Consider the following 11,199-nt stretch of genomic DNA (forward strand, 5'->3'; position numbering starts at 1 on the left):
GAGAGAGAGAGAGAGTGTGTGTGTGTGTGTGTGTGTGTGTGAGAGTGTGTACTTGGTATTTATCACGTTATGGGGACCAAATGTCCCCACAAGGTCAACATTTACTAGTATTACTATCCTTGTGGGGACGTTTGGTCCCCATAACGTGATAAATACCAGGACATTTTTGAGGTCCCCATGAGGAAACAAGCTTATAACTCACACAGAATGAGTTTTTTTGAGAAAGTAAAAATGCACAAAGTCTCCTGTGAGGGGTAGGTTTAGGGGTAGGGTTGGTGTAGGGCAATAGCACATACATTTTGTACAGTATAAAAACCATTACGCCTATGGAATGTCCCCATAAACCATGGAAACACAACATGTGTGTGTGTGTGTGTGTGTGTGTGTGTGTGTGTGTGGTTATGTAATCTTGAGTATAGATCCCACGAGGTTCCTCAGTGAGATGTGAGTTTATATCGCTCGCTTTCCAGGTCAGATCAGGCCGATTTTGAGTTTTTTCAGTCAAAGACATTCATCTGCATGCTTCTAAATAAACATGTTCAGTGGCATTTAATGATGATTTAGATGTTTGTAATGCCGTCAGTGTTGAGTTTGGATATGAAGCGTGTCTGTGTCTCTGGATGGAGGTCGGCATGAATAATTAATGCGTTGTAAATGGAACGGCTCCTGGATATTGAATATTGAATATCCACACCGACTGTGTGTCACCCTCTTTTGTTTTCGTTTTTATTTTTTAATCATGAGTTTTTAGTCTCTTATACAGTGACACCCCAAAAGTATTCAGGTCATACTTAACAATGTCTGAACGTCATTCATTATAGATATATAAGTTCAAATCAAGTGTCATTTATTGTAAATAAAGATGCACAAACTCGCTTTATAATCAGAAAATTTGACTTTGTAGGTTTGAAATGCTGAATCAGTAGATGTAGTTAAAGATGAAGACGGTCAGTATTGTGTGTGTTTGTTGTTCTTGAGTGAATCATGTTGATAATTCAAGTGATTCTGTGTGAATTGAGCAGAACTGACTTCATGCATTCTCTAAAAATCCCCAAACACACCAGCTGATTCAAGGAAAGATCTTGTGTTTGAGCAGATACAGAAACGCTTGATGTTCAGAATGCTTTTAGGGTTTAAAACACTGTTTTCCTCGTTTCTAGATCACTCCTGAATCAACAGGTTCCTGATCAAACCGTCTGTAGTTTGAACATGTTTAGCTCTGTTAATGTTCCCTTCACATCTAGAGTCATTTACAGACTCATTGTTCATCAGACTCAGACAGCATTCTTGGCTCCGGAAGTAAAAATCCCATTTATATAATCCAAACAGTAGATAAATCATGTATAAATCGTATGTGAGCGATGTTTAAGTGATGATGTGTCTTCAATCACTGTGAAACATAAATTGTGCCAAAAGTGCTCAGAAGTGTACATTCACTCCTATGAAGCATTATGAATGACATAAACCATAATCGGATTATTAAAATATAGTATGCGTATAGTATGCGTGTATATAATGCAATAAACTAAACCTCTTTAGTTCATACTATTATAGACAGCCCTGATATGTTTTGCATATTCATTCACTGCAGTTATTATTTATCATATTTAATATTGACAAACTGCAAACATGTTCCAATGGCTGTCATTTCTTAATTTGTGTCAGGTGAACACAACAAATACATAAAAATAAGAATTATTGACATTTATTGAATAAAAAAAGACAGATTAAAAGATTGTTTCTTAGTCTTGGGTTTTGGGCAACAGTGTACATTTATCTTACTGCTAAGCTGTCGTGCTATAGTGAAATTAAATTCAGTGATGATTTTGGTCAAGAGAATTCATGTAAGGTCATAAAAATTTATTTTAATGGAAAAACATTTGCTATGAGGGCAAAAACAGTTTAACTGTTGATCATAGTGCTTCGTTATGATAGTTCATTCAAGAGTTCACAGTTTTTAATGTTGTTTCAAAACAGAATTTATGTGATTCACAATGTGCTGGAAAAATGCTGTAATAACAATCACATTTATGCTCCTGACAGATGCTTTTTTTCCCAGGGTGGCACAGAAATGTGCTAGTAACAGTTTTCCAAACAGACAGATAAACGCTGTGTTTGGAATAGCATACTAACATACCGCTCGTACTGTTTCTACTGTATCTGTATACTGCATGAGTATTGTGCTATTTTGGATTCAGACTCTGATTGGCTCGTTCTCCCTCGTCTTAATCTGAACTTCCTGTATTTTGCGTGCGTGCGCACGTGTGTGTGTGAGTGTGCGAGTGCGAGTGTGAGTGTGTGTGAGTGTGTGTGTGTGTGCTCACTGGTTGTTGAATAAAAAATAAAAAACAAAAGGAGACTCTGAATGTTTCATATTTGCCATCAAAACATGAAATAATTTATATTATGCAATCATTATATTCTTGATGAATCATATATCATGTCAAAGCACTGAAGTACTCCTCTGTGTGTGTGTGTGCGTGTGTGTGTGTGTGCGCAGGTATCAGGCCTCAGATCGTGAACGGCCCGATGCATCCTCGTCCTCTGGTTTCTCTGCTGGACGGTAGGGACTGTACGGTTGAGATGCCCATCCTCAAAGATCTGGCAACCGTGGCCTTCTGTGACGCACAGTCCACACAGGAGATCCACGAGAAGGTGAACACACACACACACACACCCCAAAATATGGTTAAGTAGGTACACTCACACTCACACACACACACACACACACACAAACACTCACACACACAAACACACTCACACACACACAAACACACTCACTCACACACACAAACACACTCACACACACAAACACACTCACACACACACAGTCACACACACAAACACAGTCACACACACAAACACACACACTCACACACACAAACACACTCACACACTCACACACACACACTCACTCACACACACACACACACACACACATGCAGAACACGTATATAGTTTTTATTTTTGATTTCAGTTTTAGTTTTAGTAATGTTGTTGTGTATTCATAATTTGTATTAGTTTTTAAAATATGTCTAGTTTTTATAGTACATTTACATTTAGTCATTTAGCAGATGCTTTTATCCAAAGCGACTTACAAATGAGGAGAACAGAAGCAATCAGAATAAACTAAAGAGCAATGATAAGCACGTGCTGTAACAAGTCTCAGGTAGCTTAACGCAGTACACGTAGCAAGGTTTTTATTTTATTTTATAATAAATAAAAAGAAAACAGATAGAATAGAAAAAGTGTAAATAATAGTAAAAATTGTAGTATAGTATTTGATAAATAGTTTCAATTGTGTTTTCAGTTTTATTTTTTAAAATATTTTTTAATGTCTATTTAGTTTTTATTTTTATTTTTTTCAGTTTTAGTAATTTAGTTGTGTGTATTTGTCATTTTATTAGTTTTTCTTAAATATGTCTATAGCTTTTATTTTTTATTTCCTTTTTAGTAATTTTGTTATGTGTATTTATCATTTTTATTAGTTTTAAAAAAAAATGTCTATATAGTTTTTATTTTCATTTTTAGTGTTAGTAATATTGTTTTTGTATGTTTTAGTCTCAGTTTTAGTTATTTTAGTTACCTTTAGTAGCCTTAAAATATTTTTTAAAAACTTGTTTTCAGTTAGTTGCCAAGGCAGCATTTCACTTTTTTCTTTTAGTGTATTTCAGAATTAATTTTTAGTGTTTTATTTCAAGTTTTGGTTTCAGTTACAGAAAATGATAAAAGAAAAAACATGATGATGATCTAGAAAAAAATTCAAGTGAGTGTTTAGGGATACTTTTTAATGACTGCAATGATTATTTCACAGTAGGAATAGAATCATCGGTAGGACAGAATATAAAAAATAATTGACTACATCCATCCACCCAATCAGAGCGTTATTTACAGCCGAGCGATGGATGTGAGAGTCATGTGAAGCATCATGGGATAGCGTGCGTGAGCAGATGAGCTCTGAGCTGTGTGTGTGTGTGTGTGTGTGTCTCAGGTGTTAAACGAGGCGATCGGCGCTCTGATGTATCACAGCATCACACTGACTCGAGAAGATCTGGAGAAGTTCAAAGCGCTCAGGATCATCATCCGCATCGGCAGCGGATACGACAACATCGACATTAAAGCAGCCGGAGAGCTGGGTAATGAACATCAACACTAACTAGTGCACAATCCAATCAAATTAACAGTTATGCATACTGTATCATATTTGATACAAAGGTCTAAGGTCTCTATATGATCAAACTTTGATTTCTTCCGTGCCTTCGGTCGTCTGATTGATAGTTTAGAGTTTTTTAATCCAGTTAAAAAGCTCATTTAGTGTAATTGTACAGATGCTAGTGCTATTTTTGTATTATTTATACTCCGTTATAGTTTTTAGTAATATTTTGAATTAGCTTTTTTTTGTATATTATTAGTTTTGATTTTAATTTATTTAAAGTTTTAGTTTTGGTAATCTTAGTACTTCAATATAAACTTGCTTATTTTAGATGTCAAATTTTCTTTTGCATTTTTAAATTTTAAGATTTTCATCTAATATTTACACTTTCTGTTTTAGCTTTAGTACTTCAGTATTAATCTAATCTAATATTTTATTTTATTATTTCAGTTAGTTGTTAAGGCAAGTTTTTAATATTTTCTTTTATTTTATACATTTTATTTCAGCTTTACTTTTATTCATCAAGGATGCATTAACGTGATCAAAAGTGACGCTACAAAGTAACACACACCTTTGTTTACGTTTGTGTGTTGCTCGGCAACCACTTTGTAGCAACCACAACTGTTTCTGAGGAGCTACATTGTTTGGTGGAAGAATACTGTGTTTATTAATATCACTACACTTTATTTGCTCTGTTTTATTTTGTGAAACCTTACTACGTATATGGAATAACCGTTTTATAAAAGCAGTAACCCCCGTGAAGCCGTGGTTTACAGTGAATTTATAACAGCTTACATGGAGTACCTAACAACGCCCCTTAGCTGTTATAATTTCACTGTAAACCACGGCTTCTTGGAGCTTATTGCTTTATTGTATGATGTTTTGTCAGTGTTTCTGAGCGGTTGTGTGTGTTTGTGTTCAGGGATCGCGGTGTGTAACATCCCGTCGGCGGCGGTGGAGGAGACGGCCGACTCGACGCTGTGTCACGTGTTGAATCTGTACCGCAGGAACACGTGGCTGTATCAGGCGCTGCGGGAGGGCACGCGTGTTCAGAGCGTGGAGCAGATCCGTGAAGTGGCATCCGGAGCCGCACGCATCCGCGGAGAAACGCTCGGACTCATCGGCTTCGGTGAGAGACGACAGGCTCAGACTGATCACTGTGCTTTCAGTCAAAACCAGTATTTACTGAATCATGGTAACAAGGGTTGAGATCTTCCCTACTGATAAACTGAGACAGTTCAGGGCCCGTATTCACAAAACATTTGTGACCCTGGAGCACAAAACCAGTCTAAATTGAGATGTATGCATCAGCTGAAAGCGGAATAAATAATCTTTCCATTGATGTATGGTTTGTTAGGATCGGACAATATTTGAAAATCTGGAATCTGAGGGAGCAAAAAAATCTAAATATTGAGAAAATCATCTTTAAAGTTGTTCAAATGAAGTTCTTAGCAATGCATATTACTAATCAAAAATTAAGTTTTAGGTACGGAATTTACAAAATCTCTTCATGGAACATGATCTTTACTTAATATCCTAATGATTTTTGGCATAAAAGAGAAATGTATAATTGTGACCCATACAATGTATTGTTGGCTATTGCTACAAATATCCGGATAGAGGGATAGATTCTATCTTACCACTAAGAGTTCTCCTAAATAGCAGTAAAAGTTTTTAGCTAAGAGTTTCCTCTTAAAACCTATTCACAAAGCTGCTGAGACAAACTTGTAAGAAACTAAGGAATAGAGAGAAGTCTTAAAGGGGTCATATGATGCGATTTCAAGTTGTTCTTTCTCTTTGGAGTGTTGTGTTCGGCCAATCACAATGCACTGGGTCAGCTGGCCAATCAGAGCAGACTGCGCTTGTCGGAAGGAGGGACTTTGTAGAAAACGAAGCGTTTGAGAGAGGCGGGGCATAGAGGACCTACAATAATCTACAGTATTTGAAAAATAATGTGTTTTTTGAACATTAAAGCATGTCAACATATTCTGTTACACCAAATACACCAAATAATGATCTTTAAAAAAGCATCATATGACCCTTTTAAGCTCAGAGTAAGGGGGCGGGGCTGAGCTCATTGCTATGCATGCTTATTAACTATGCACACAGTGATTGGCTGATAGTCTCTGAATATTGTAGAGTGCGATATTATGTTGCCATATTCAAATAAAGGTTTAAAAATAAAAATGTTGCCACATTCAAATAAAGATTTAAAAATGCAGGCTAAGTGTCACTAATTAAACAAGTATATATTGTCAGCCTCGTCTTACATGTGTGCTTTTAGTAAACAATTAGCGGATATGCATATAAACAGCCTTTTAATTAACAGAGTGGAATAATCATGGCTGATAGAAGGACATGCGATTGTAAAAGAAAACCAAACTGGACGCAAGAACAGCTGTTACTTCTTGCCCAGCTGCTTAATGAAAACAAGGACATAATCAAAGGAAAATTCAGAGCTGGGATAATCTCCAAAACCTAAGGCGATACCTTTTTAAAAGCTCATTATCGTCAAATGTTTCTAAAATGTTTACGTTCCGAGGCAGATTTCTGGCAACAGCTATTTTAGGAAAGTTTGTGGCTTAGTTAGGAGTCCTCTTCACTACTCATAACTTACTCATTTATTTATGTATTTATTTCATTTGGAATTTATGAATAAATGTTAGTATGAAAGTTATTTATGGATCACAATTTGTTGGTGGAAACATTAATATAAATAGAAAAATACATATATTATTTTAATTATTAGTATAGTGATGAATATTTAAATTCTATAATTATAAAATAATTATATGTATAATCCAGTATGGATTCTGAGGTCTCTATATATTTATCAATAACGTTCATACAAAATGTAATTAGTAATTAATTAATATAATTATATAAATTCAAAAAAATATTTAAATTAATAGTATAATGATAACTAAGTGAGTGTGTGTGTGAGAGTGTGTGTGAGTGTGTGTGTGTGTGTGCGTGTGCATGTTTATGTGGTTTATGAGGACACAAATGTGTATAATAACATGGGTATGACATAGGTATTACAATAAGAAGGTGATTTATGAGGACATTTTGAGTGTCCCCGTAATTCAAAACGCTTATAAATAATTCAGAATTAGTTTTTTTGAAAATCTAAAAATGCAGAAAGTCTCCTGTGAGGGGTAGGTTTAGGGGTAGGGTTGGTGTAGGGCAATAGAAAATACAGTTTGTACAGTATAAAAACCATTATGCCTATGGAGAGTCCCCATAAACCATAAAAACCAACATGTGTGTGTGTGTGTGTGGCAGGTCGTTCGGGGCAGGCCGTTGCCATCAGGGCCAAAGTGTTTGGCTTTAATGTGATCTTCTACGACCCGTACCTGCAGGACGGTCTGGAGCGCTCGCTGGGCGTTCAGCGTGTTTACACACTGCAGGACCTGCTTTATCAGAGCGACTGCGTCTCGCTGCACTGCAACCTGAACGAACACAACCATCACCTCATCAACGACTTCACCATCAAACAGGTCTTTATCACCACACACAGCTGCACACGCTGCATTTATTTGATCAAAAATACAGTAATATTGTGAAATATTATTACAATGTAAAATAGCTGTTTTCTATGTGAATATGTGTTAAACTGTAATTTATTCCTGTGATCAAAGCTGAATTTTCAGCATCATTACTGCAGTCTTCAGTCACATGATCCTTCAGAAATCATTCTAATATGCTGATTTGCTGCTCTTCAGCCTTGGTGAGCAGAAGAGACTTTAAAACATTACAAATCTTAAAGGAATAGTTCACCCAAAAAAATGAAATTTCTGTCATTAATTACTCACCCTCATGTCGTAATATCGTAATATCATTGCTGTCTATGGAGGGTCAGAGAGCTCTCAGATTCCATCAAAAATATCTTCATTTGTGTTCTGAAGATAAACAAAGGTCTTACGGGTTTGGAACAACATGAGGGTAAGTAATTAATGACATAATTTTCATTTTTGGGTGAACTAAGCCTTAAATTATTCCAAACTTTTGACCTCCAGTGTACATAATCTTCCAGCAGAATCTTGCTGACAAACCAGAATGAACTGATTGTAAAGAGTGAATCTGGCCGTCGCAGTGATGCTGCCTCGTGTTTGTGTGTGTGTGTGTGTGCGTGTGTGTGTGCGCTTGTGTGTGTGTGTGTGTGTGTGTGTGTGTCTGTGTGTGTGTGTGTGTGTGTGTGTGTGTCTGTGAGTGTCTGTGTATCTGTGTGTGTGTGTGAGTATCTGTGTGCGTGTCTGTCTGTGTGCGTCTGTGTGTGTGTGTGTGTGTGTGTGTGTCTGTGAGTGTCTGTGTATCTGTGTGTGTGTGTGAGTATCTGTGTGCGTGTCTGTCTGTGTGCGTCTGTGTGTGTGTGTGTGTGTGTGTGTGTCTGTGAGTGTCTGTGTATCTGTGTGTGTGTGTGAGTATCTGTGTGCGTGTCTGTCTGTGTGCGTCTGTGTGTGTGTGTGTGTGTGTGTGTGTCTGTGAGTGTCTGTGTATCTGTGTGTGTGTGTGAGTATCTGTGTGCGTGTCTGTCTGTGTGCGTCTGTGTGTGTGTGTGTGTGTGTGTGTGTCTGTGAGTGTCTGTGTATCTGTGTGTGTGTGTGAGTATCTGTGTGCGTGTCTGTCTGTGTGCGTCTGTGTGTGTGTGTGTGTGTGTGTGTGTCTGTGAGTGTCTGTGTATCTGTGTGTGTGTGTGAGTATCTGTGTGCGTGTCTGTCTGTGTGCGTCTGTGTGTGTGTGTGTGTGTGTGTGTGTCTGTGAGTGTCTGTGTATCTGTGTGTGTGTGTGAGTATCTGTGTGCGTGTCTGTCTGTGTGCGTCTGTGTGTGTGTGTGTGTGTGTGTGTGTCTGTGAGTGTCTGTGTATCTGTGTGTGTGTGTGAGTATCTGTGTGCGTGTCTGTCTGTGTGCGTCTGTGTGTGTGTGTGTGTGTGTGTGTGTCTGTGAGTGTCTGTGTATCTGTGTGTGTGTGTGAGTATCTGTGTGCGTGTCTGTCTGTGTGCGTCTGTGTGTGTGTGTGTGTGTGTGTGTGTCTGTGAGTGTCTGTGTATCTGTGTGTGTGTGTGAGTATCTGTGTGCGTGTCTGTCTGTGTGCGTCTGTGTGTGTGTGTGTGTGTGTGTGTGTCTGTGAGTGTCTGTGTATCTGTGTGTGTGTGTGAGTATCTGTGTGCGTGTCTGTCTGTGTGCGTCTGTGTGTGTGTGTGTGTGTGTGTGTGTCTGTGAGTGTCTGTGTATCTGTGTGTGTGTGTGAGTATCTGTGTGCGTGTCTGTCTGTGTGCGTCTGTGTGTGTGTGTGTGTGTGTGTGTGTCTGTGAGTGTCTGTGTATCTGTGTGTGTGTGTGAGTATCTGTGTGCGTGTCTGTCTGTGTGCGTCTGTGTGTGTGTGTGTGTGTGTGTGTGTCTGTGAGTGTCTGTGTATCTGTGTGTGTGTGTGTGAGTATCTGTGTGTGTGTGTGTGTGTGTGTGTGTGTCAGATGCGTCAGGGGGCGTTCCTGGTGAACACGGCTCGAGGAGGTCTGGTGGATGAGAAGGCTCTGGCTCAGGCGCTGAGGGAGGGCCGGATACGAGGAGCTGCTCTCGACGTCCACGAGACCGAACCCTTCAGGTGAACATGCTGCTCCACACGTTCAGTCTGTTCAACATCAAAACTTCCAGAGGAATTAAAAGCAGAAATTTGAAATGTAATTAGATTTTTTTTTTACTAATTCTTCTAATAAGGTCTTATTTGAAATGTCTAAATTGTCCTTTGAGTTGGGAAGGCTATTCAAAGTAGATGAATTTTGATTATATGTAAATTATGTCATTAAAAGTGGGTGGAGATTTTTCATGTAAAGAATTATTTACATATAGTTATGTCACGACTCTTTCTGTCCCCATGTTAGTGCTATTTTAGTATTATTTATATGCCTTTATAGTTTTTATTAATATTTTGAATTAGCTTTTTTTTTGTATATTTTTGGTTTTCATTTTAATTTATTCAAAGTTTTCGTAACTTTGTGGGCTTTTGTCTTTTTTTATATTTACCTTTATTTTTATTTCATTTTTAGTTTTAGTTATCTTAGTATATGAATGTAAACTTATTTAATTTAGTTAGATGTCAAATTTTATTTAAAATTTTATTTCAGTTTTAGGTTTAGTAATTTTAGCACTTCAGTTCAGTTTCCAAGGTATCATTTCTAATTTTCAAGTTTTATATTTTTATGAAATATTTATATGAATTGATTACATTTTTTTGGCTTTTGTCATTTTTACTAGATTAAAAAATATTTTAAATATTTAGTTTTAATTTATTTTCATTTTATTTTTTATTATAGTAATTTTAGTACTTAAACAGAAACATTTTGTTTCAGTTAGTTGCCCCGGTAGCAACATTTCTCATTTTCATTTCATGTTTTTAATCGAATATCTTATTTTATTTTATTTGAAATAAAAAAATATATATATACGTATATTTCAAGCTGAAAATTCAGGTTTGATCACAGCAATAAATTACATTTGAACATAGATTCACATAGAAAACAGCTATTTAAATTCTAATAATATTTCACAATTTGTACTGTATTTTTGATCAACTAAATGCGGCCTTGATGAGCAGAAGAGACTTTTTTCAAAAACATCTTAATTATTTCACTGTAAAACTGATGACATGAGAGAATATTTTTAGTGGTAATGGACAGAAAGACCAATGCAGTCCTCAGAATGTTCCTGTAATATTACTGATGCACTGATTTCTTTGATGATTTTTACAGTATGATATCAGTGCTCAGTTGTGTGTGTGTGTGTGTGTGTGTGTGTGTGTGTGTGTGTGTGTGTGTGTGTGTGTGGTGTAGTTTTGCGCAGGGTCCTCTGAAAGACGCTCCTAACCTGATCTGTACGCCGCACACAGCCTGGTACAGTGAGCAGGCGTCTCTCGAGATGAGAGAAGCAGCCGCTACAGAGATTCGCAGAGCCATCACAGGTACTCATATTCATTCACTCACTCACTGATTCACTCACTCACTCACTCACTCACACTCACTCACTCACTCACTCACACTCACTCACT

General features: G+C 37.2%; 1 protein-coding gene across 2 annotated transcripts in view; it reads left to right on the plus strand.

Annotated features, from left to right (window-relative positions):
- LOC107595160 (uncharacterized) overlaps window positions 1-11,199 on the plus strand; it is a 27,420-nt gene that overhangs the window by 10,192 nt on the left and 6,029 nt on the right. For both annotated transcript variants that reach the window (XM_016285498.1, XM_016285499.1), the window contains 6 exons: window positions 2,501-2,655; window positions 3,992-4,136; window positions 5,076-5,282; window positions 7,439-7,653; window positions 9,629-9,759; window positions 10,985-11,112. In XM_016285498.1, the coding sequence (XP_016140984.1) occupies window positions 2,501-2,655; window positions 3,992-4,136; window positions 5,076-5,282; window positions 7,439-7,653; window positions 9,629-9,759; window positions 10,985-11,112 (981 nt within the window). The remainder of the gene's footprint in view (window positions 1-2,500; window positions 2,656-3,991; window positions 4,137-5,075; window positions 5,283-7,438; window positions 7,654-9,628; window positions 9,760-10,984; window positions 11,113-11,199) is intronic.

The sequence above is a fragment of the Sinocyclocheilus grahami genome, unplaced genomic scaffold, assembly GCF_001515645.1.
Source record: "Sinocyclocheilus grahami isolate Dianchi unplaced genomic scaffold, SAMN03320097.WGS_v1.1 scaffold198.1, whole genome shotgun sequence".
In the NCBI taxonomy this organism is placed as follows: domain Eukaryota; kingdom Metazoa; phylum Chordata; class Actinopteri; order Cypriniformes; family Cyprinidae; genus Sinocyclocheilus; species Sinocyclocheilus grahami.